This window comes from Dermacentor albipictus, chromosome 3 (assembly GCF_038994185.2).
Source record: "Dermacentor albipictus isolate Rhodes 1998 colony chromosome 3, USDA_Dalb.pri_finalv2, whole genome shotgun sequence".
NCBI classification, from domain to species: domain Eukaryota; kingdom Metazoa; phylum Arthropoda; class Arachnida; order Ixodida; family Ixodidae; genus Dermacentor; species Dermacentor albipictus.
The window spans coordinates 182,528,998-182,554,298 of record NC_091823.1 but is presented as its reverse complement, the minus strand read 5'-3'; the positions used below and the strand labels follow the sequence as shown (position 1 = coordinate 182,554,298).

At 46.7% G+C, this 25,301-nt stretch overlaps 1 protein-coding gene across 1 annotated transcript in view; it reads right to left on the bottom strand.

Moving 5' to 3' along the window:
- Positions 1-25,301, bottom strand: part of LOC135918083 (DNA mismatch repair protein Msh6-like) — a 564,077-nt gene that overhangs the window by 28,039 nt on the left and 510,737 nt on the right. The window contains exons 29-30 of the mRNA XM_065451744.2: positions 24,518-24,672; positions 1,034-1,168 (exon numbers count right to left, since the gene is read on the bottom strand). Of these exons, the coding sequence (XP_065307816.2) occupies positions 1,034-1,168; positions 24,518-24,672 (290 nt within the window). The remainder of the gene's footprint in view (positions 1-1,033; positions 1,169-24,517; positions 24,673-25,301) is intronic.

Below are 25,301 nucleotides of genomic sequence, written 5' to 3'. Positions count from 1 at the left end.
CAGAAAATTGTAAATGTAGTGAAATCTGATTGATATAATCGATAATTCCTTATACCTCAGAGGGTTATAAGTGGACTCGACTGTAGTCTCAGAACAGTATCTAGAATGCACGAAAACGAACCGCGTATGCACGGAGCGCTGTGGGAACAGGTATCGGCACATCCTCTACAGTCTCCAAAGTAAAACAGCACCAGTGCATCAGCCTGATAACAAAAGCACAAAGAGCAATAGTTTGTACCGCTATAGCTATATTACTGTTGCAGTACAAATTACATGACATCCTGACGATTTGTTCGATACGATGTGATCTTATCACCAGCTCGTCCGAAACTTGTGATAACCGCCTCATATTTTTCCTGTCATAAGCAAAGGAGACTTGCGCTTTACTTTCTGTATGTGCGTAATTTTTTTTTCCCTGTTGATTCGCTGCTAGTGATCATGGTGTGATCTGTTGTGTTCAACAAAGAAGCAGCGGATCAATCTGTTTCAAGGTTTTCGTCATCCTTGTTGCTTCCGTCTCACTCGCTCTCCCAAAGCTGGTTGTCTTCCGTGCCGTCCGTCACTGCTTGAGATTGACTTAAAACTCTTCTCGACAGTCTCGAACGAAACTGCATGCCACACGTTCAAAATCCATTGGCATAGTTCTCGCGGCAATACCCTCTTAATGCGCTTGTAAGTATGATGCAGCTAAACAACATAGGCCTCAACACTGCAGATACCATTGAAGCACGTGGGATTTAGGTGCATGATCACAATCTGCTGGGATACACTGATGATGATGACTCCATCTAATAGCAGCCATCAGACAGCGGCTCCTGAAAATGAGCCACGAGGGCGTGGCCTCCGAGATCAGACTAGTGCAGGGGCACAAGGCCCACACAGGTGCGTGCACGATCGTTGGTAAAGCATTTTTCCAAACTTTTCCCGCTCTAAAGTGGGGGTATGAACCTTATATGAGGGCGGGTATTGCACAAGTATATACAGTGTTCTGTGGCTGGTTTTCTAAAGAATGAATCACAACAAAGATTCTTGCCTGCTGTGAAATGCCTGCCAACTTGGCAGCATTGAAGCCATAGCTCTTGGGGCAGGGACCTGGCACACACTTGTAGAGGAACACAATGGTCTCCTGCGTGGGGTCTTGTGCATTTTCATCTTCCACCATGCATGCCTGCATAAAGGGTGCAATACAACAATGGTATTTAGTCTATGATGCCTGTGCACTTTGTGGTTTCAGAGAGAGTGACAGCATAGATTCTTAAATGGCACTCTTCGCGCAGGTCTATCCAGCACTGCTTTCTGTGCTTGTCTCGAGAATTTTTGACAAAAATTATGGGCTTTACACGGCAAAACCATGATCTGATTATGAGGCACACCGCAGTAGGGGACTCCGCAATAATTTGGACCACCTGGGGTTTTTTATTGCGCACCTAAATCTAAGCATACGGGTGTTTTCACATTTTGCCCCCATCAAAATGCGGCTACCATGGCCGGGATTCGATCCTGGGACCTCGTGCTTAGCAGTCCGTAACACCATAGCCACTAAGCAACCACGTCGGGTACAGAGAATGTTTAATTTGTTTTGATCACTAGTGGTATGGTCAGCATCAAGTGATTGATGTGATCAGTGTTATTGATTAACAATTTCACGTTTGAAGACACACCTGCTGAAGCACCTTTAAAGTGCACCTCACCAGGTTCAGGCAGGCCGAGATCACTCAGTGAAAATTATGTAGGAGAAATATGACAGAAATGTATGCTGCAAAAGAAGATGGAAAGTAAAACACTAGTCCTTTTGCTTGAAGCACATAAACAGTGCTTGAACAGCAGTGAACTCCTGCTAAATATGCAGAAAACTGTAGATTAGAACGACAGAAAGCTGAGCTAGTTGGTAAGTATTCATTATGAAAAATAGAAGTGAGGCGTGCAGACAGGATACAAGAGTAGAGAAGTGGACAACACGAACGCCGACTATCAACTGGAGGGAGCACTGAGGCGAAACAAGAAAGAAGACACAAAACTCATCTGCGCATGCTCAGGAATGGTAACCCCACGTCTCAATCGGGTACACGTGCCGGCCTACGTGAGAGATAACTGTTAAGGTACTTAATCTCTTCCTTATGTAAAGTAATCGAAGGCTGACTCACGCACGCACTTCCACCATTATAGATATGCCATGCCTCTACCATAAGACGCGTATCTTCATTCTTATGCCTGCACAATATCGCGCATTCATCTAACTCTGGCGTGCAGTTACAATCTCGGCAATGTAGCGAAAGATTAGAAGGCGATCTACCGGTTAACGACCTTTTATGTTCCATTAGCCTCTGATTGATACACCGTCCCATTTGCCCTACGTAGAACTGGCCACAGCTAAGGGGAATTTTATAAACCACACCCATTCAACAGTCAGTAAAACAGTTGTTCTTATTGTGCTTCACTGGACAAATATCTGTTCGTTTTTTGCCTTTTACCCGCTCCTTTTTATTCTGTACGGCAGCGCATATCTTACCTAGCTTATTGGGAGCAGTGAAAGCAACATTAACATCATATCTACTAGCAACTTTTTTAAGCCTGTGCGACACTGAATGAATATACGGAATAGCCACTACTATTTTTTTGCTATTACTGCTTTCTGTAATCACGTCCGTCCCTCTCGAAACCGACTTCTTTAGGCGCTCAGCCACAGTGGCCACCGCTACACTAGGATAACCTGCTTTTAGTAAGTGCCAAACCTGCATATTAAAACTGGCGCTCATTTTGTGCATGCAGGATCTGGTGAGGGAAGACTTAAGGCACGATATGGCAATTCCGTTTTTTACTAATTTAGAATGCTTGGATTGAAAGTTTAGCAACGGCTTCGAAGATCTTGGGGAATACTGCCAACAACATGATTTTGTTCGAAGATCAAGGAAATGTCAAGAAACTGAATTACGCGTCGCTGAGGAAATTCCTTGGTAAACTTTAATCCTCCCCCATAAAGCTTATACTGAGGTAGCAGCGGAATCGAATTATTCCCTACTGCAGAAAATCGGGTAATCATCAACGTAACGAAATATCTTGATAACGCTATCACCTAAGGCTTTCTCTAAGCAGTTGTCAACCTAACTCAGGTAAATGTTGCTAAGAACAGGGGCAACCTTTGAGCCAATACAAATGCCTGATTTCTGCAGAAAAATGCCATCTCTCCACCCAATCAGCGTCTACTTCAAGTACATTGAAATAATTTCTAGAAAAGCTCCCGTGGAAACACCGCATTTGTCAATAAAAGCCGACTCTTGCATTTGTTCTTTAATGCAGTCATTTACGGAATTTAGCAACCCGTCATGCGGCAAGGAATAATACAGGTCTTCGATATCCATACTAAAAGCTGTACAATCACCAGGATTTTCCTCTCTCAAATACTGAACTAGTGCCTGAGAATTACGTAGGCAAAAGGGGTCTGAAAAATCTAGAGAATCTAGGCAGTTCTGTAGGTAACTAGCGACACGTCCCTTTCTCTGACACTACAGCACGAAAAGGAATTTCTTGTTTATGTGTCTTGGCCGAGAAAAACAGTTCTAAGGTGAGGGATTTAGCTTTCTTGACATTACAGACAAGCCTATCAAGATTGTCTTGACAAGAGGTCAACCGCACGTTGCTTAACTACCGAAGGCTGGAGTTTTACTGGCTGCAAATTCTTTTCTATGGCTGAAATCGCTTTTTCTGAAAACATGTCATCTGGCATAATTACGAAATAACCTTCCTTGTCAGATATTACTGGTCTAAGTTTATGCTACACAAGGTAATTAACTACTGGTCGGACAGGGTCAGACGTCTTAAAATGAGAATTTGATTGTTCAATGCTAGCAATGCAATCCGAAATACAGCGTGAGCGTTCTTCTTCCGGGATGAACCTGGTTATGCAGCGCGGTATGCTTAAAACGTCAACGGGTTTTACGTTAGGCTTAAAACAGTGCTTAGGAACTAAAGCAAGGGTGCTTCTATGGTTATCACTCACGATGGCGTCTCCAAGAACCAGTATGTTATTTGACGGTGAATTATTAGAAAGCTGTTTCCTCTTGCTTTGTTGAAGCTCCGGAAGTTTTATCCTCCATAGGAAGTCCGCATGTTGCATGGCTAACTTATTCCAATCGGTGTAGGGGCGGTTCCAATGGCAACCGTCTCCCAGGGCCGCGCAACGGACCCTTAGAACTGTCTCAGGAAAAAAACTGTCTCAGGAAATGAACAAATAAAAGTCGAGGCTTGGTGTATCCCCGGTTCCCACATCGGAGATGGAAGAGGGGGCATCCTAGTATCATTTGTGGCACAGTGCTCCCTGGAGCCAGCATATAGCCAAATTTCTGACGCGACCTGGTGAAGGGCCCTTTATTGTTTTAGTGGTGAATGTTTCTTTTGGACTGCAGCACCTTGACATTGTTCCTACTTTCCATTGGCTACCACTAGCTAATACAGTAAAACCTCAGTCATACGTTTTGGGAAAAGCACAAGAAAAAAAACGTACTACCCAAAACATACGATCGGAAGTCACTAAAAAGTATGGCTGACTAAACTGCAGCTGCAATCTATGTAAGCGTAAGAGTTCCGTGAATTTTTACAACATGAGATGCCACACGCGCCGAGTCAGCAGGACCCAAGTGGTCGCCAAGACATTCATTGTCATTTTTGTGGCTACTTCAATCTTACGTTTGCGCTCCTCGAGTTCGGCCTGGTGCAACAAGCTTCTTTAGGCCGGAAGTTTTGATGTAGCCACTCAGCGAGAATCATCGCAGCAAGAGACACTGATGCAATGCACTCTGTTTTGCTATTCCATAGCCATAGTGTTTAGGAGAGCGACAAAAAACCAAAACAAATAGGGCTGTTGGAGGATGGAGGGAATACTGTTCACCACCACCACCACCACCACCGGCGGCGGCGGCGGCGGCGGCGGCGGCGGCAGCGGCAGCGGCAGCAGCAGCAGCAGCAGCAGCAGCAGCAGCAGCAGCAGCAGCAGCAGCAGCAGCAGCAGCAGCAGCAGCAGCAGCAGCAGCAGCCTATTTTATGTCCACTGCAGGACGAAGGCCTCTCCCAGCAATCTCCAATTACCCCTGTCCTGCACCAACTGATTCTAGCTGGCGCCTGCGAATTTCCTTATTTCATTGCCTCACCTAGTCTTCTGTCATCCTCGATGGCACTTCCTTTCTCTTGGCACCCATTCTATAACGCTAATGGTCCACCAGTTATCTAACCTATGCATTAAACGATCTGCCCAGCTCCATTTTTTTTCTCTTTATGTCAGTATATTGGCTATCACCGTTTGCTCTCTGATCCACACCGCTTTCTTTCTTTCACTTAACGTTACGCCTAACATTCTTCGTTCCATCACTCTTTACGCAGTCCTTAACTTGTTCTCAAGCATCTTTGTCAGTCTCCAAGTTTCTGCCCTATATGTCAGCACTGGTAAAATGCACTGATTGTATTCCTTTCCGATGATAATGGTAAGCTTTCAGTCAGGAGCTGACAATGTCTGCAGTATGCGATCCAACCCCTTTTTATTCTTCTGTGAATTTCTTTCTCATGATCAGAGTTCCCTCTGATTAGTTGACCTAAGTAAACAAACTCCTTCACAAACTCTAGAGGCTGACTATCGGTACTGAACTCTTGTTCCCTTGCCAATCTATTCATCATTACCTTTGTCTTCTATATATTAATCTTCAATCCCACTCTTACACTCTGGTAAGGTCCCTAATCATTTGCAGTAACTCATCTGCATTGTTGCTGAATAGAACAATGTCATCGACAAACCGAAGGTTGCCGAGATATTCACTTTCGATCCTTACTCCTAAGCCTTCCCAGTTTAGTAGCTTGAATACTTCTTCCAAGCACGCAGTGAATAGCACTGAAAAGATTATGTCTCCCTGTTTGACCCCTTTCTTTATAGGTATCTTCCTGCTTTTCTTGTGTAGAGTTAAGGTAGCTGTAGAACCTCTGTAGATATTTTCCAAGGTATTTACGTAAGCGTACTGTACACATTGATTACGTAATGCCTTTGTGACTGCTGGTATCTCTACTGAATCAATGTGTTATCGTAATATATGAAATCCACATAGAGAGGCTTATTGTACTCTGTGTATTTCTCGATAACCTGATTAATGACAAAGGTGTGATCCATTGTAGAGTATCCCTTCCTGAAGGCGGCCTGTTCACTTGGCTGACTGAAGTCCAGTGTTGCCCTTATTCTGTTGGAGATTATTTTGGTAAATATTTGATATAATACTGGGAGTAAGCTAATGGGCCTATAATTTTCAATTCTTTAACGTCTCCCTTTTTGTGGATTAGTATAATGTTTCCATTCTTCCAGTTTTCTGGACCCTTGCAGTCAATAGACACTGCATATAAAGAGCCGCCAGTTTTCCAAGCATTATGTCTCCTCCATCTTTGATTAAATCGATTGTTATTGCATCGTCCCCTGCCGCTCTTCCTCGTTTCATGTCTTGCAAGGCCCTTCTGACCTCATCGCTAGTTATAGGAGTTTGTCTATCCTGTTCATTACTGTTGTGGGGATGCGCGACACTCGCGCATCCCCTGATATGCTGTTTTCCCGCACGGCTCGCGTGGCCTGGCGGTCGGAGTGGTACAGGCGCGGTCCGAGAGATGGCGCTAGTGTTGCGCTGCTGCGGGGTTACTTGGGTGTGGGAGAGACAAGGCGCTCTCTCTTGGGTTCGAGACAGCAAGCGGGACGGACGTGCCGTGCCGCGCATGCAGTGACCCTCGTTCTTGGCGGGTCGGCGCACGGCGGGGACGTCTCCCGCGTGCGCGCCGACCCATGCTTCGGCGAGACCGTCTCGCGTGGCCGCCTTCGAACGCGCCACGATTCGCGTGACTATACACGGGAACGACCAGGCATTGGGATCCAGCATGGGGCGAACATATTCGCTCGCTTCCGGTCGCGGTGAGTCGGACTTCTAGATTTGTCGCGCGCCCATCGGCATGTTTTGTGGATAGCAACTCGGCTAGCAGGCATTGATCTATGAAAGGTGCAATTAATGCCCTTGTGATTGTTTGCACTACTGTGTTGTCGTTCCTTTGTCCCAAGAGCACGGGAGGAGAACCCCACACTGTTTGTAATCGAGGTATCCTGACTCCTCTGGGTACTGTACAGGTCAGTACAGAATTCTTCCGCTGCTTTTAATATATATTCGAGATTGGTGATGACATTACCCTGCTTATCTTTCAGTGCATACATCTTGGTTTGTCCTACGCCAAGTTTCTTTCTCCCCGATTTCAGGCTGCGTCCATTTTTTACAGCTTCTTCAGTTTTCCTCATGTTGTAGTTTTAAATATAACTTATTTTCACCTTGTTGATCACTTCAATTCACTTCAGTTTATTTCTAACACAAACTTGGGGTCCTCCAGGCAATAAAGTTGTCATAGACAACTTGAGGGTTCCTGAGGACCATACAGACAGCTGGCAAAGTGATAGATTCGCAAATAAATATTTGAAAGACTTTATGTCACTGGCCACGGGTATTCTTAAATATGGTGTCAGGTACATTCTTTATTTCGGGAAATCCTCGGCGCATGCACACACATGCAGTCTGCGTTCCATTCCGCCGTACCGCACGTGGCTTGCTCCGCTGATTACTTTACTCACTCAGTTCGTTGTTACGCGCTCCTCGCATGCTGACTTCGCACATACACCTTCCATGTTCTCCCTCCCCACCACACACCGTTGCCTACCATCCCGTGCCGGCTACTCTACACAGTTGCCTACCGTGTCGTGCCTGTGACTCTACGCGACCTGGCGTTGGCCCAGTACCCTCACTGATCCCCTACCCCCCTTTATCATGTGAAGAGGGTTTCCGAGGCACATGATAAGGGCTCAGATGGTCTGCACTAGCGAGGCTTTTTCGTTCCCTGTAGCCAAGTCTCCGAATCTGTAGGTATTGAGTCCAATGTGTGCAGTCACTCTAAATGGCTCTGCGCGTCGAGGGGCAAACTTGGCTATAAACCCAATGGCTGCCTTACTTAGCGGGTGCGTGTCTCGGAGAACCAAGTCTCGAACCTGGAAAGTAGCTGGAGTGCACTTTATGTTGTAATACTTTGCCTGGCTGGCTTTTGCCAAAGTTTGGTGGTCCTGTGCAAAGGCCCAGGCATCTCGAAGGTACACATCTAGTTCAGCAGCTAGGGCATGAGGCGCAGAAGGGGGCACCTTGGTGCTAGCTGCCCGATTGTGATGGCTCCACGGGTTCTGTAGTTCCCCCTCATAGCACAAGAGGGCAGGCGTAAAGCCAGTAATTACACTTTCAAACGTGCCCATTGCAAACTCCACTTCGGGCAGCCTTTTGTCCCAGTCCCTCTAGGAAGTGCAGTAGCTCACCAGGCATTGTTTAACCATTGCATTATGGTGTTCCACAGTCTGTCCTGCTGGTCTGTATGGGACTGTGTGGCTCTCCTTGATTCCCCAGTGCTGGAGAATGCCTTTCCACTGTTTGCTTATGAATGGTTTGCCATTGTTGCTAAATATGGAGCTAGGCACACAATGCCTGCAAAAAAGTTTATCATTTTATCGATGATCAATTTGGAGGTAGACGCACGTAATGGGAAAAGCTCCACAAACTTCGTGAACTTGTCCAGCACCACCAGGATGTACCTAAGGCGCCGAGGGGTTATGGGCAGTGGCCCAATAAGATCCACACTTAGCTGCTACAGTGGGTGGGTGGCCCATGAACTGTCCATCAGTTCTTTTGGCTTTTGCCAGTGAGGTTTGAAAGCCTGGCACTGTTGGCAGCTGTGGATATAACGCGAGATATCGGAGCGGATACCAAGCCATATGAACCAGCTCTTCACATGTTTCCAAATAAAAAAAAAGCCTAAATGCCCATTTTTAGTGCCATATCTCATAAGTGCTAGGGAAGCCAGGTAACCTTACGTTCCCCGACCGTATAAGGATTTCGCTGTCATCAGCTAGGTCCTGTACCCTCTTGGACTCTTTAGCGTCACCAGGTAGCAGGCCCGACTTTAAGTATTGCAGCAGCTGCAGCAGCAGTGGATCCTTGCGTTGTTCCAACTGGAACTTCGCAGTGTCGGTGAGTGGGGACACATCAGTCACGTCAACAGGGACTGCTAGCTCAAAACGAATGGTTTGTTGTGGCTCTTGCACTTCGATCCACCAAACAAGGCTGAGAAAATTTGGCGGCAGGGATGAGGCACCTGCTTAGTGCATCCGCTGGGATGTTGGCTTGTCCTTTATGATGCCTTACGCTACACTTGAACCCTTGCAATCTCAACACCGAACGTCGCACTCAGCACGATGTCTACTCAATTGTAAACGTCCAAGCCAATGATGCATGGTCACAATGCACCTCAAATGATGTTAATTCTACATACGGTCGGAATCTATCGACAGCCCACACCACAGCGAGGCATTCCCATTCTTGGACAGTATAGTTCTCTTCAGCAGTGCTGAGAGTCCTGCTTATAAATGACACAGGCCTGAATTCACCTTCCGACTTCCTGCAACAACACTGCCGATATGCCAGTGCCACTGGCATCTGTTTCAATCACAAAGGGCCTGTTCAGGTCAGGCAATACCACAGCCACCTCTCCTGCCAGCATTAGCCTCAGAGTCTTGAATGCTGTCTGTTGCTTGGCACCCCAAACCCAACGGGCTCCTTTCTTGAGGAGAGCTGTCAAGGGTCTGGCTTTGTCAGAAAACCAGGGGCTAAAATTTCTGTAGTATCCCACAAGGCCCAAAAATATTTGGAGCTCCTTCACTGTTTTAGGGCATGGGAACTCTGCAACCCCTTACACTTTGTCCGGGTCAGGTTGACATTTGCCTGGAGAGATTACATGTCCAAGGAACTTTAATGCCTTTTCACAGCACGCAACTTTGTTGGGATTGATTGTCAGACCTGCAGAGCCGATTATTCGCAGTACCTCATCAATATGTTGTAGGTGGTCCTCAAAAGCTTCTGAATAAATGAGGACATCATCAAGAAATGCCATGCAGTAGTTGTGTTTTGTCTTCTAAAACTTTGTCCATGAGAGACTGAAATGTTGCCGGCCCACCTGCTACTCCAAATGGCATTCGCTTAAATTAAAACACACCTGTATGGCACAGGAATGCAGTCTTCGGTACATCTTCGGGAGCAACCGACACTTGAAAGAACCCCTGAGCAAGGTCGAGGCTCGTGAACCACCTAGCGCAGCAGAGCCAGTACTCAGTCTGTGCAGGGCATGGGATATACTTGCACAGTTATGATTGCATTTAAGGGTCTGTAGTTGACCGCAAGGCGATATTCTCCAGTTTTCTTCTTTACTAATACAGAGGCACTGGCCCAGGAACTGGAGCAGGGCTCAATGAGGTCTTGGTCCAGGAAATCTTGTATACACCCATCAGGAATTTATCTCTTTTGGCTGTTAACCCGGCGCAACTTGCATCTAACTGGTGGGTGGATGCCTGTGTCTATTTTGTGAACCACCAGGGATGTGCAACCTGGCAGAGTGGTAAAAATATGGTTACGGTCTGCAATGATGTCATTAAGTTTCTGCTTCTGCTCCTCCCCATGGTTCTCTAGACTACACTCGCCACTCTTAGTGGGATTGTGGCATACATCCTGCACATCTGCAAAATGTGCCTGTAGAAAGCTGGCCCCATTTTCATCAGGATCTTGACCTTGCTTATTGCATTACAACAATGCCATACAGACTGACAGGGGTCGGTGCCCAGCGTTTGACGGACGTGGCTGCTTCGTTGCTTTTTTAAATTTGATGAGCCCATATGGGTCAGAGTGCAGAGACCATCCGCCTGGCTGTGTGGTCTAGCAGTAGCGCTTTGGTATGCAATGTGGCCAAACCCGTCACACCGTCAACACGTGATACTAAGGTTGGCGACTTGAATCGCGGGATACCTTGCGTCACTTGGAACCCGAAGTTCTGAGGCGCTCTCCTGAGTTGTCGCGGTGCCGAAGTGTAGCTGCCCCGTGTGTTTGGCGCGAGAACGAATGGCACAGGTGAGGGGTTCTACTCCGAGGCTAAAGCCTGAAGCGTCGTTGACCACGAACACTCAGAGGCCGTGCACACCTGAGAAGCACCACCATTGTTTGGCTGACCGCTCCAAGGCTGCCGGACGCAACTTCAGATGACGGTCAGGGGGGGATCCCTGCAATATCGCAGTACTCTGAGTACTTCTCCAGAAAGTCTTGCGGCGAGTGTCGGTCCTGGTAGCCACTGAATTTCGGCAGTGGGATGGGCGCACCTTTGATGTTGAACACTGGCCCAGCACTGGTAGTCTCGTTGGGCCTAGCCATGCCTAAAGCCCCTACATCCACGCGCCACCACCGACCAGGTTAAGTACCGCCAACCTACCCTCCTCCTCCACGCTCCTCTCCCACTCACCCCCTCAGCTTCTGGCGTCAAGCGGAACTTATGTAGCTTCAGCTTCCTGTTCCGAGTGGAAGTGACGCTGTGTTTTTTAGCGTTGTTTGCTTTCGCGTCTACGGAGAGGCTTTAATTGCACCAGCTGCGGTGGAAACTTAATGCGATTTCATCCAAGTACCACCGCCTATTGTAATCGGCGATCTGGTCGTGTTCGCTGCTTCGCGTCAACCTGCGACGGGTTGTGACACGAGAGACAACGTACAGTGGAATGTAGTGCCTGGGTGCTTGAAGACCGCTCCCGTTTTTCGTGCATTTGGAAAACAGCGACCGCAAACTACTACTTCAGCGGAATACAACAGCTTGTCCCCTTTGAATTCTTCTTGTTTTGAAGCATACATCCCCTCCAGCCAGCACGTATGAAGGGACTTTAGTGAAGGAGTTCGCAACGCCAATTTGTACAGCAGACGCATAGAGTTTATGCTGTTGATTCTGAGGTTGAACTTGTCTCGTACGGCAGATCGAAGGTAACGAACGTCCCAAGTGCGTGCACTGCGTGAAGAACTGCAATGACGTGAAGCTGTGAAATATAACAAGTTCAAATTTGCGTGGAGGGCATTCAGTGACATGGTCAAAACAAGTGTGCTTTTCTTGTGCGATATGAGCGGAGGTGTACACTGAATTGGTGTTTGCGCGTGTTGTAACGCGTGCAAAGGTGTACGGCGAATTGTGTTAGTGTTGTGACGCGAGCAGATGTGTACGGTGAATTACGTTCGTGTGTTGTGCCCCAGCCCATGGCTCTCCGCACTTTGTCAGAGAAAGGGGACGACAGGCAAAGCGTGCGGGCGCAGCTCACGCAAACAAGCACGTAGATGCACATGAATGACGCTTGGTGGAATGGCTAGAGTGAGCTACTCAAAGTAGCACCAGTTGCTAAGCACAGGCGTCTCACCATCGTCTGCAATCACAGTGGAAATTCTCGCAGCGCAACTCCAGGAAGCGTAAACGCCGGAACCGGAAATCTTAAAACCGGACATGCCGGAACCGGAAATGCCGGAACCGGATTTGGTGTGAGGGGAAAAGGAGGTTGTCGCTACTTAAGAAAGCGGCGGTGGCGCATGGATGGAGGGGCTTTAGCCATGCCGGTTGTCTCGTCAGGCTTAACCATGTTGTTGAGCGGTGTGGTGTCCAGAATTTGAGCTATATGAGCCGCGAGTCTCTCCCTTACCATTGTGGTCCCGGAGGTTGAAGCGAACAGTCCTTAGGACAATCGAAGAAGGCAGGAGAGGCTGCGCAACTGGCTGGGTGGCACTAGACGATTCTTGTTCCTCTATGTAAGGTCTGGTCAGACGAGCCCCCACTTGTCAAGTACGTTTTTTACTTCGGGAAGTCCTTGGCGCACGCACACACCCACAGCCTGCGTTCGATCCCCCTCCCCGCTACACACCATTGCCTACCGTCTCGCACCTGCAACTCTACGCATCCTGGCGTCGGCCAGTACCCTTACAAGTGAAAATAATATACAATGCAAAATAAAAACAAATACAGTTATGGCAACTAAACTAGGATGGCCTAGGCCTTGGACTTGAACAGGTGATAGCTTACGCTAGCCGGTCACTGTGAAGAGTGCAAGACAATTATTCTACAGCCAAAAAGAAATGCCTCGCGATCATTTGGGCTACAGCAAAATTTCACCCTTACATATATGGCAGGCCATTCAAAGCCATCAGCGACCATCACGCATTGTGTTGGCTAACGGATTTAGAGAAGCTTTCAGGATGCCTGGCGCTATGGAGCCTCAGACTGCAAGAATACGACATCACTGTAATCCACAAGTCTGGACGAAAACAGTCTGATGACGACTGCCTATCACACGCCCCCATTGACACCCCCCCCCCCCACGCCGCAAGAAATGAGGATGACGATGCCTTCCTTAGAATAATATTAGCAGAAGACTTCGCTGGACAGCAACGAGCAGACCCGGAACTAAAAGGCCTCATTGAGTATTTGGGAGCAAACACCGATGTTGTCCCTAGGGCATTTAAGCAAGGATTGTCTTCGTTCTCGCTTCAAAACAACCGACTAGTAAAGGAGAACTTCTCACCAGTCCATGCCAATTACCTTCTTGTTGTTTCCTCAGCGCTGCGTTCAGAAGTGCTGCACGCCCTGCATGACAATACGACCGCTGGGCACCTCGGATTATCCCGGACGCTATCGAGGGTACAGGAAAGGTATTACTGGCCACGCCTGATCACTGACGTTGCCCGTTACGTCAAGATATGCCGAGTATGTCAGCGATGCAAGACACCACCAACAAGGCTAGCAGGATTACCACAGCCGATCGAACCTCCTTGCCAACCCTTTCAGCAGATCGGGATGAATGTGTTGGGACCCTTTCCGACGTCAACATTCAGAAATAAGTGGACTGTTGTGGCGACGGACTACCTCACCCGCTTCGCTGAAACTAAAGCTCTGCCGAAAGGTAGCGCAGCTGAAGTGGCAAAATTCTTCGTTGAGAGCATCCAGTGTCCCAGAAGTCATCACCGACAGAAGAACGGCCTTTACAGCAGAGTTCAACCAAGACATTCTGCAATACAGCCAGACAAGCCACAGGAAGACAACTGCCTACCACTAGCCGACGAATGGTCTTATGGAGCGCCTGAACAAGACCCTCGCTGCCATGCTAGCAATGCACGTCGACGTCGAGCATAAGATGTGGGATGTGGTCCTGCCGTACGTAAGTCACCGACGAAGGGAATCTTGACGTCACCACTTATCTCCAGCGCACCAAAGAAGCATGACAGCTCGCCCGCCTGCAGATCAAGAACCAGCAGACGTCTGACAGCCAACACTACAACCTTCAACGATGCTGCATTGAGTACCAGCCCGGTGACCGTGTTCAGGTTTGGACCCCAACACGCTGACGAGGACTCAGCGAGAAGCTTTTATGCCGCTATTTCAGAACCTACAAGATCATCCGACACATTGGCGCACTCGACTATGAGGTCGTGCCTAATGGCATTTCGCTATCACAGCGGCACTCCTCACAACCTGAAATAGTCCATGTTGTGCGACTTAAGCCATTCTATCAGCGCTAACGAACTTTGGGGCTTTGCATAGATGACCTTCGGACTACCTTTTTTTCGGGGGGGGGGACTGTGTTACTTTGGACTTTATTTCTTTGTTGTTTTACGACTTTCTTTTTTAGATCAGTGTTCTTTTCTGTTTCGCTCTCCTGTTATGTTTGTAGCATCGAGACGATGCTTTTTGAGACAGGGGCATTGACACGTGGACTTGTTTATCTTTTACAGGTGAGTGCTTTTCACCGTCTAACAAATGTTATCGCTCAGTGCGGGACAGGCCCGCATGTATCGGAAGTTTCTCGAATGTTATCGGTGGTTCTGTTGTCAGCGAAGCTTGTGTAATCTAATTCCATGTGTGATGAGAATTATGTACAACTTTTTGGAAGACACGCAGGTACCACGAATTACTCTGGAACCTTCGATGACTAAGGCAACACCTTTTTTATCGTGTAGCGTGTTGCGTTATCAGTAGCGACGGCGATCCACTTATTCCCTCTAGTCGTCGTCGGAAAAGGGCCAAGCAGGTAAAGGCCTACACAAAAGAAAGGTTCAGAGGGAACTTTATTAGGATGGAATCGTCCGACAGGTGGCAGGGGACGTTTCCCTCCGGGTCGTATGTACACAAAATTTCAAGGTGTCCCGCCGTCGGTGCACCGTGAAGTTGTTCGAGAATGACGGATCACAGATGACGAAGAAGTACAAGGAACAACTCAGGGCCATTAGGGTTAATAGTGCGGTGATAGAGGATGCTGTTGTGCAGCAAGAACATGTGCCATGTGCCGTGGGTGCTGCCAGATTCCACTACGGCAACGATGGGCTGTAAAGATTCGTCACGTTGCACCATGGTGGAGAATGACGTCGTGGAGGAGAAAATCATGTTTGTTGCACAACTAGTCGCCAACACCTTTGTGATCACGTAGCATGTCGTGTAATCAGTAGCGACTGCGACTCGCTTATTCCCGTTAGTCATCGTTAGAAAAGGGGCCAAACAGGTCAAGGCCTACGCGAAAGAAAGATTCAGATGGAACTTCAATTGGATGGAGTCATTTAAAAGGTGTCAGGGGAGGTTTGTTCCGGTGCTGACACAATTCGCAAGTTGCGACATAGCGACGTACAGAGCGGTTGAGACCCCGTCAGAAGAACCGGCGTCGTATGCGGTTGCAGCTAAGCAAAACTCCAAGGTGTCCCGCCGTCGGTGCATTGTGAAGTTGTTCGAGAACGACGAATTGCAGATGACAAGGAAGGACAAGGAGCAATTCAGGGATGTCTGGGCAAATACTGCAGCTGTAAAGGATGCCGTCATGCAGCAAAAACATGCAGCATGTTCCGTTGGTGCTGCCAGATTGTACTCAGCGATGATGCACTGTAAGGATTCGTCGCATTGCTGTTCAGAGTGCATGTCAATCATGTCAGTAAAAGCCATCAAGGAGGTCATCAGATCATCCGCAGCAGTATCAGGCGGATCCACGGGGTGACGAGAGAGGCAGTCAGTGTCCTTGAGCAGATGTCCAGACTTGCAGCTGACAATAAATGAAAATTCCTGGAGCCGCAAAGACCAGTGACTAAGCCGTCCTGTCGGGTCCCGGAGGGAAGACAGCCGACAGAGGTACACGTGGTGGTCAGCAATGACCGAAAACATGTGGCCGTACAAATATGGCCAGAACTTGGCAAGAGCCCAAGCTAATGCCAAGCACTCCCGCTCAGTGATGGAGTAATTTCTCTCGGGAGGTGACAGCAGGTGGCTGGCGTAAGCTATCACGCACTCGGTACCATTTCTGTTGTCAGGCGATAGCAGCGCCAATGCCGTGGTCACTTGCGTCAGTGTGGACATCGGTTGGTGCAGATGGATCAAAGTGGGCAAGTATGAGAGCGGTGGTAGAAACCCGATGAGAACGCTGGACGCGTGAGCCTGCTCCAGGGCCCCATGCGAATGATGTGGTCTTAAGATAATCTGTCAAAGGACGAGCAACGTGGGCAAAGTTTTTGAAGGAGCGGCGGCGAAAGTACGAACACAGGACGATGAAGCAGTGCACGTCAGAAGCAGAACGTGGTACATGGAAACTGCAAATGGTGCGAACTTTTCTCCAGATCTCGTTGTACACTGGATGCGTCAATGAGCTCTCCTAACACGGTAATCTGCCAGCGCATGAATTGACATTTCGTGGAGTTCAGTTGGAGGCCAGCTTTTCCGAAGACCACAAGAATGGCAGCGAGTAGGGTAAGGTGGCTGCCGACTGTGGGAAAAAAAAGAGTAGCGTCATCAAGGTAACGAAGACATGTGATCCATTTGTTGCTTCGCAGAAAGAGTATCATACGTTCAAGTGTCGCAGGAGCATTGCATATGCCAAAGGGCATGACTTTGCACTGATATAAACCATCAGGCGCGACAAAGGCCATCTTGTCGCGGTACATTTCATCCACTGAAATTCGCCAGTAGCCAGATCGAAGATTGATGGACGAGAACTATTTAGTTCTGTGCAAGCAGTGCAAGGCGTCATCAATGTGTGGTAGTGGGTAGACGTCTTTTTGTGTGATCTTGTTGAAGTGGCAATAATAGACACAAGAACGCCAGGTACCATCTTTTTTTTTTTTTTTCACGAGAACGACAGGCAAAGCACAAGCACTGGCTGATGGTTCGATGACCCCTTTGCGGAGCATTTTGTCCACTTCTGATTGGATGACTCTACATTCAGCATGCGATACACGATAGGCACGCCAAAGAATAGGATTCATGTCTCCAGTGTTGATATGATGGTTAACAACAGATGTTTGTTCTAAAGGCCTGTCACCGAAATCTAAGACGTGACTGTACGATTCGAGGAAGAGACGTATGTCTGTGGCCTGTGCGGAGGTGAGGTCAGGTGCAATCATCTTTGCAAAGTCATCGGTTAGGGAAGCAAAGCTGTGAGCTGCAATTGACACTAAGAAACCACTCTCGGCATGCAGACTCTCAACGTCAAATTCTGTAGTACTAGAAACGCTGGCCAAGAACATGCCGGCTGGAAGCACTTGTGGGCACAACTGAAATTCAGAAGCGGTAGAACGATGTCGTTATTAGTAACCGTGACTAGCGTATGCAGAACAGCAACATTCTGGTTCAAAAGCATGTTGACGATGGGACAAAAACCATATTCACTGTCAGGAAACCGTGGCTAGGCAGTCAAAGTGATGTAAGTAACAGTCTGGGATGACGGATGCACATTGTGAAGCGAGCACAAGTGTGGTGGGGTGGTGCTTGGAGCATCGGCGAGTTGAGGCAGTTCCAACTGAAGAATGGCGATTGTGCAGTCGATGAAAGCAGAATGATTGGATAAAAAGTCCAATCCAAGGATAACATTGTGAAGGCAGTTGTCGATCACAGCAAAGAGAACAAGAAGTAGAGCGGGCGGCTCTACCTAAACACGCAGTACACATTCCAAGAACAACCAGCACGCCGCCGTTGGCCCCATGAAGCACTCGGGCAGCGGGTGGGGTGAGGACCTTCTTTAAACGCCTACGTAAGCTAGCACTCATCACAGATATGCGAGCTCCAGTGTCGATGAGTGCTTGGAGAGGTACGCCGTCTATTTTAAAATCAATTACGCTTCTCCTTGTGGGCACAGACAGAGGATTTGCTGCAGAAGTAGGCAATGCCGCACCACCTCTGAGGGTTGCATTTCTTAGTTTTCCAAAAAGTTGAGGCCAAAAGCCACAGGGCATGAAAGGCGACGTGTTTGCGGTGAGTGCGACTGGTGTCTGCATGGCGACAGTGAGTGACTGAACCACGTGTTCCTAGCAGAGTTGTCGGTGCTGTTAGACTTGGTGGCAGGCGAAACGCTGCGGGCATTTCTATCAAAATGGCTCAGGTTGGTCAGCGTGCGAGGTGTTGAGGGCCATGAGTTGTGACTGTATCGGGCGACATGACCAATGCGGCGACTGGTGAAACATATGGGCTGGCTGTCCCCAGTCCTCTACTCATTCGGGCTGCGATAATGCGGAGAGAAGTGTTGGGGTGGAGTGAAAATAGTAGAAAGGCGTTCGTTGGCTCTGGGGTTGGCAGCAGCAGCACAGATAGAATGTAGACCAATGTTTTCAAGTTCCTGGCGAACGATGGCTTTATGAGGGGAACTGAAAAAGGGCTACGCAAACAGGAAGGGCATCAGGACTATGCGAACAGGAAGGTGCAAGTGCCATCGCATCCAGTTCATGTTGAACGATTCACACCATTTGCTCTGATGGTGACGCATGCTGCTGTGCAGGTTGATCTTCACACGTAGATGTTGCGGCAGTATTAGGAAGTCTGGCGAATGGCTGCACGATGCACTGGCTTTCGACCTGCTCGAATTGTCGGCACTCTTTGATGATAGGATCAGCTGTAGAGCAGCTTTTGCACATGAGCAGATTAATTAAAGGCGACGTCAGCAATTCCCTCCAGCACGTGCCCGACCTTCTCAGCTTCTGTCATGTTGTGATCTGCTTTACCATAAAGCGCCAGCATGTCCTGGATGTACGAGACATAGGACTCTGTGGAAGATTGGGCATGGGAGGCTAGTTCGTGCTTCGTGGCTATTTTACGGCTGACTGGTTTAAGAAACAACTCGGTCAACTTCTCTTTGCATTGGTGCCAGCTGGTTAGCTCCTCTTCGTGGTTTTCGTACAACACCTTTGCCGTGCCTCTTAGGTAGAACAGGTTAGCTAGCATAAGCATAGGGTCCCATCTGTTGATTCCACTCACGCATTCGTACATAGCTGCCCACTCCTCAGCGTCGGCGCCATTGGTCCCACAGAAAGTTCCGGGATCCTTGGGTTGCACAACCACAACTGAAGGGGACAGCGATGTTGCTGTTGACAGGATGTTCGAGGCGTCAACGACGTTGATCTCGCATGCTCACTGTCATTCATGATGGGGACGGTGTTGCAACGTCCACTGCGGAGCTCCGTTTCTGGTCGTGGTACCCAACACCTCCCACCACTATTTTACGGGATGTTGGGACTACAGACGGACTGTATTTACAATATATTCACAAGCAGAGTCAATGTAGTTAAGATGGCTGACCAGCAACAGCACGGAGCAGCCAGCGTCTCACGGTCTTCTTTGTCCTTTCTTCTCTTTTATCCTTTTGTAACAATACTAACAATCGAGCTACCATGTGATCCCTGGCAACGATGGTGTGCTGGTATTGCCAGGCACTGGCTGTTACCAGGCCGGTAGATCGATGTGCCAATCGCATTCCTGTTGCCAAGGCAGCCTACGCCAATCTGCCTTGATGACCATAGTACACTCACACCTCGTAATAATGAAGTCAAAGGGGCAGCCGAAATTACTTTGTTATATCAATTATTTTGTTATAGCCATTATCGCCATATACTGCAATACATGCGCATTGGGGTGCACAATTGTAAACATGGAAATAAGAAGATGGCTTTGAGGCCTGCGGAACCACTATAGGGCTAGGAATGCGATGAAATTTGAACAAAACAACAGAAGAATTTTCAGCATGTAAATAACGCAATGTTTAGCACCTGATGTAGCAGCCTTTAGATAGCTGCCTTCTGTTCCGCTATGGGCTTTTGTGTCTGCTTTCTACCTGGCTCACCGCGGTCGAGGAGCACGTGGCACACAACATAGCACTCTGCCGGGTTATCGAGGAGGCAAGCAAACTTCGCCGTGCTGGCTCGGCTCAGTTGACTGGTGGCCTCCAAGGTAGTACTGGTGCCAGCACGATCCCAGCTGCCGGCCCACACAGAGGGCCCACAGGGAGGGAGGGAGGGAGAAGTGAACGCACGGCTTGGGTGTGACCTCTGAGATTGTGCTGGGGAGATCTCGGACGCCAGGCCCAGCGGCAGCTGCCTTTGCGGCACGCCGTAGAGAAAGCGAGAAGTGAATGCACTAATCTTTCACACTGCCGCGCATAGCGGCCCAGCATGACACGGCTTGCGCAGCCAGGCAAGCACAAGAGAGATGGGTCAGTGGAGAAGTGCGATAGTGAGCTGCTGTTGTGCCGCTTGTGAACAGCTATGTACGGTGGTGAAAAAGACCAACATTGCTCGAAAGCGTATTCAATGCGTGGACGCTGGAGCTTTGGAATGCCATGGCAAACGAGTGCCAAACCCAGTGGAACGCGATGCACTTGGCACGGGATGGTCAGGTATTCTTTTGATGTATCAAGCTCGTTAAATTTATTAGAAGGAGAATTTGAGTTCATTAAAATGATGTTTTAAATACACAGATCTCTATAAAGATTTCAAAAAGACTTTTATTTACTTTGTTAGATACATTATTTTGTTATATACCATTTCATTATAACGAGGTTCGAGTGTAGTAAAGATAGGCAGGTGCCTCCATTTTCGACACACCATGGACATAGTAGATGACACGTAGTAGTAAAAGGCAGCACATGGTAATGGAAAACGGGAGTCCCATCTTCTACTTTTATGTGCCGTCTTCTATTTACATTTCTACAAAGAACTTTCTTTCTTTATTCAATACTGCAGACTTTGTACAGGTTCAAGCAGGGTGGGTTAAATGGCAACAAAACAATAATAACAAAGTTAAAAAACATCAAAGTGTGGTGAAAGGCAATAAAGAATCATTCCAGTCAGTCAAAATGCAAGGAAAAAATGAAAACTTGAATAAATCTGCTCGCGCAAAATACGGCGTCAGGGAATTAGGATCATGGTGGCGTGTATGCCTCGACGTTGAAAGCGACAAATATGGAGAATGGTTAATAACTAGATCTTGATTCCAAAGCAAGAAAAGAAATTGCAAACGTAAATGTTTTCTTCGTTGTTCAAGACATTGGATACTGTTAATCTCCATTAATTCAGAGGTAGAGTCATATGAGGAAAACTTAGAGTAAGTAAACCTTACAGCTTTTCTCTGTACCTTTTCTAGGCGGGTGATATTGTGTTTATTAAATGGGTCCCAGACAACGCATGCATATTGAAGTTTCGGTCTAATTAGTAAATTGTAAGCAAGTAATTTTACGCTAGGGGGAGAATTTCTAGGGAAGAAAGAGCAGATGTTATCTATATGTAAATTCCATGATAAAGTATTAGTAAGTGTGACACCCAAATACTTATAATAAGTCTCTTCCAGCAAAGGTGACGAACCTAGCCTGTAGTTAAAAGAAAGCGGAGCCTTTTTGCGAGAGAAGCGAAGAAAGACGTTTAATCAGTGTTAAGTTTCATGTCCCACGTTTCAAACCATTAAAAAATCTTAGCAAGAGAGGAGTGAAGATGGATTTGGTCATTAATTGAAGTTATTTCTTGAAAAAGCACACAATCATCCGCAAACAACCTGATTTGGACATTCGGATCAAGTTCAGTAGTAATGTCATTAATATATAACAAAAACAATAATGGCCCCAGCACACTTCCTTGGGGCATGCCAGAGCCGAATGGAAGGCAACCTGATTGTTGCTCGTTAACTGCTACAAATTGGTAGCGATTGGTTAAATAGTTTGATATTCATATGATTAATATTTCTGGGAGGCCAATGCGTCTCAGTTTTAATATTAGTTTGTCATGAGGTACTCTATCGAAAGCTTTACTGAAGTCAAGAAATATTGCATCAATCTGTCCGTTCTTATCGAGAAATGAAGCGAGTGAATGTGTTACTGTCACTAATTGTGTTTGAGTGTCCTTTCCTAAACCTGTGCTAGAAATTAGAGAGGACTGCGTGCGCATCTAAAAATTCATTAATCTGGTTGGCAATAATATGTTCTATTAGTTTACAACATGACGATGTAAGTGATATTGGACCGTAATTTTGTAATAATGTGTGGTCACCTTTCTTGTGTATTGGCACAACCCTGGCTATCTTCCAGTTGCTCGGTAATTGTCCATGTAATAAATACAAAACATAATAACCAGAAACTTTGCAACAGATTCAGCATATCTCTTCAGAAACACGTTAGGAAGGTTGTCGGGACCACATGATTTAGTTTTTAAATTTACTAACATAGAAACTACGCCAAGGTATGAAATAAAATTTACATCACAGGAGTGAAACACTGCGTCATTGGATGGACAGGCACCGGATTTAGAAAATACACTGTGAAAGTAGTCATTGAAGTGGCGCGCAATATCCCCGTGATCGGTAACCACAGAAACATACACCAAATTTTGCGACACTGGTCTCTTTTTTTCACATATATAATTCCAAAACTTTTTTGGTTCTTCTACAATGAAATTTGGCACCACTGTATTAAAATAATGTTCTTTCAAAGTGTGCACTGCGCGTGCAAGACTGTCTTTTAAATACTTTAAATGACCTAAATGTAAGCGCTGTTTCTTTAACCTTTTTTATCTTCCGCTTTAAGTGGATTATTTCACGCGTCATCCACCGCGTTTGTCTACGAACAAATTTACGTTTGCTTGGCACAAACTTATCTATACAGTAGTGGCACATATCTTTAAAACGGCACCAAAGTGTGTTCAAATCAGTATCATTAAAATCTATAAGGCATGTTTCCAAATGTTCTATAGTCGATGCATCATCTGCATGTGAGCAGTCTTTGAAAGAGCAATGTTTCACAGTGTTATTAGATAGAGTACAAGGGACAATGAGTAAGTGAACACTGACAAGAACGTGGTCAGAGATGCCCCACAACTTCAACAGTGTAATCAGGTAATCCTCTAGGCAAAAATACCAAATCCAGTACAGATTTCCTAGTTTCTTGCACACGTGTCGGGTCCTGAACTATTTGTATTAGGTCATGTGTTAACATCATGTTAAGTACACTGTTTAAATTATTGCTGTTTTGAGAAAGGGATTCAAAACGCTCTCACTTAATGCCTGCCAGGTTTAGGTTACCAATAAGTAGCAATTTGCTTCTTTGGAACCGAGACATATGCTCTTCCAGTTTTGACAGATGATCAGATGATGCATCATGCTGATGCAGCATGAAATCTTTATGCACAAACATTCAAGGCCGGGAATTCCCTCCAAGAGAACAGCCTGTATGTGGTCTTTAATTAGAACTGCAACGCCACCTCTCCTGAAAGGCCGATCCCTACGAAAAACTTCGTAACAGTTAGGCAAGACATCCTCGTCGGCTATTTCAGTCCGCAGCCACATCTCGGTTATTATGGCAATGTGTGGGTCATGTTGTAGTAAAGAAATCTCAAGGGGTTCCGTTTTGTTTACTACACTACGAGCCTTTAGGGTGATTATGCGCAAAGGCGTCAAGGCTGGGGCTACTGAGAGCGTTGATTGTTTATCTTGACGCGCATGTTTTTTGTCTCATCCCAAAAGAACAAATCTTTATTGACCCTAAGTTTATCATGAAGTAGGCATACTTTTTTACCCTGCAGTTTCTCATCTTTTGCGCTTTCCCACAGACGCTTCCGTTTCTTTAGCGTTGCTTGCAAGTAATCATTTTGTACAAACATGCCTGAATTTTTGAGCTTGCTGCAGTTTTTAAATATGAGTTTCTTTTCGTTAAAAATCTTGCAGATAGATGATGACCGGTCGTTTGCTGCCTTGTCAGCCGAGCCTATGAATGCAGCCGATTGATTTGCACTGTACTTGCAGCTTATCCCTCATTACCTCAGTGAGAATTTTTCCTTGAGGGCTGCTTCCGTTTCGTCGTCACAACCAGAAACACCATGAATAATTACATTTGACCGCCTATTTCTATCTTCGAGATCAGTTAGTTCGACTGGAAGCCAATAACGTTTTCTATAGACTTTAGAGAAGTTTGAACCTGATCCCCTTCTGTCGAAGAAGATTCAGATAACGTTTTGTCAAGTTGAGTGCACGTCTGTTGAAGGTTATTTATCAATGTTTCTATGTTAGACAGTTGGACTTTCATTTCTGAAATATCATTACGGATAACAGTTTGACCTTCAAGCAACTCTTCAAACAATTCCTTCTGCGTGGTACCTGGGTTTGATTCAATGTCCCCACAGACAAGCAACTTGCACACAAGAAGACATTCATAGGCAAGGTCTAAACACTTCTGTGCTAACTTGTACAAACTAGGCCAACAAGTTTTACTCAGGCTTGTGCGTTAGGGATGAGCACTAAACATGTGGGCAGTTCAATTTTTATGAAGCAGCTAGGTCAGCATGTTCCTAGGAAACATCACCAGTACCATGTGTGCCAGCTGCACAGCCGGGTGGTGCTGGAAGCCCTGCACCAGGTGGTGGTAGTGGGTGGAGAACACCGTGCGACAACAGATCGCTGACGCCAGCTCCTGAACCACGGCATGCGCCAGGGCCATGCCGTCGTGCGTGGATGTGCCCCTGCCTGGAATTTTTTTCAGGTGTGCACTTATATTTGTATGAGAGCAGAATTGAATTAACTTCACAAGTTATGTACTTGCAGTGTTTGTTTGGCCAGGCAGAAATATTGCAGCCAAGTATTAATTAACAAGATTAACAACTTACCTGAGCTTCATGCTGCAAGCACAGCTCTGGTATATTGAGGTTTGAATGTGCGACTTTCATTTGTGTTGAGGATCAAATTAGGCAACATAAAAAAAAATTTAAGGAAACTTTCGAACAAAACTGCAAATGAAAATTAAACTTGAGAAGACAATTTTTTATAAGAATAATAGATTAAAAGGATTTTTTTTCTGAGGCTGCGGTAATATCTATTGCTCAGAGAATATACAAAGGCACATGCATCTGCAGCAAATCATTTGAGACCAATGCCCATGCATCAGTACTATTGCACTTGAGGCAATTATGGCTTTGAGGTCGCTTTAAAAAGGGTTTCTAAATAAGCCTCCTGTTCTTCCATGCAATATGTCCTATACCGAATTATGCTGCAATAATTTAGAGTTCCTTCAACACGAATGACAAAGGAACAAATACAGAGAAAAGCAGAGGGCTTTGTTCATAATACACATATCCAAACTTCAATAACTTCATAAT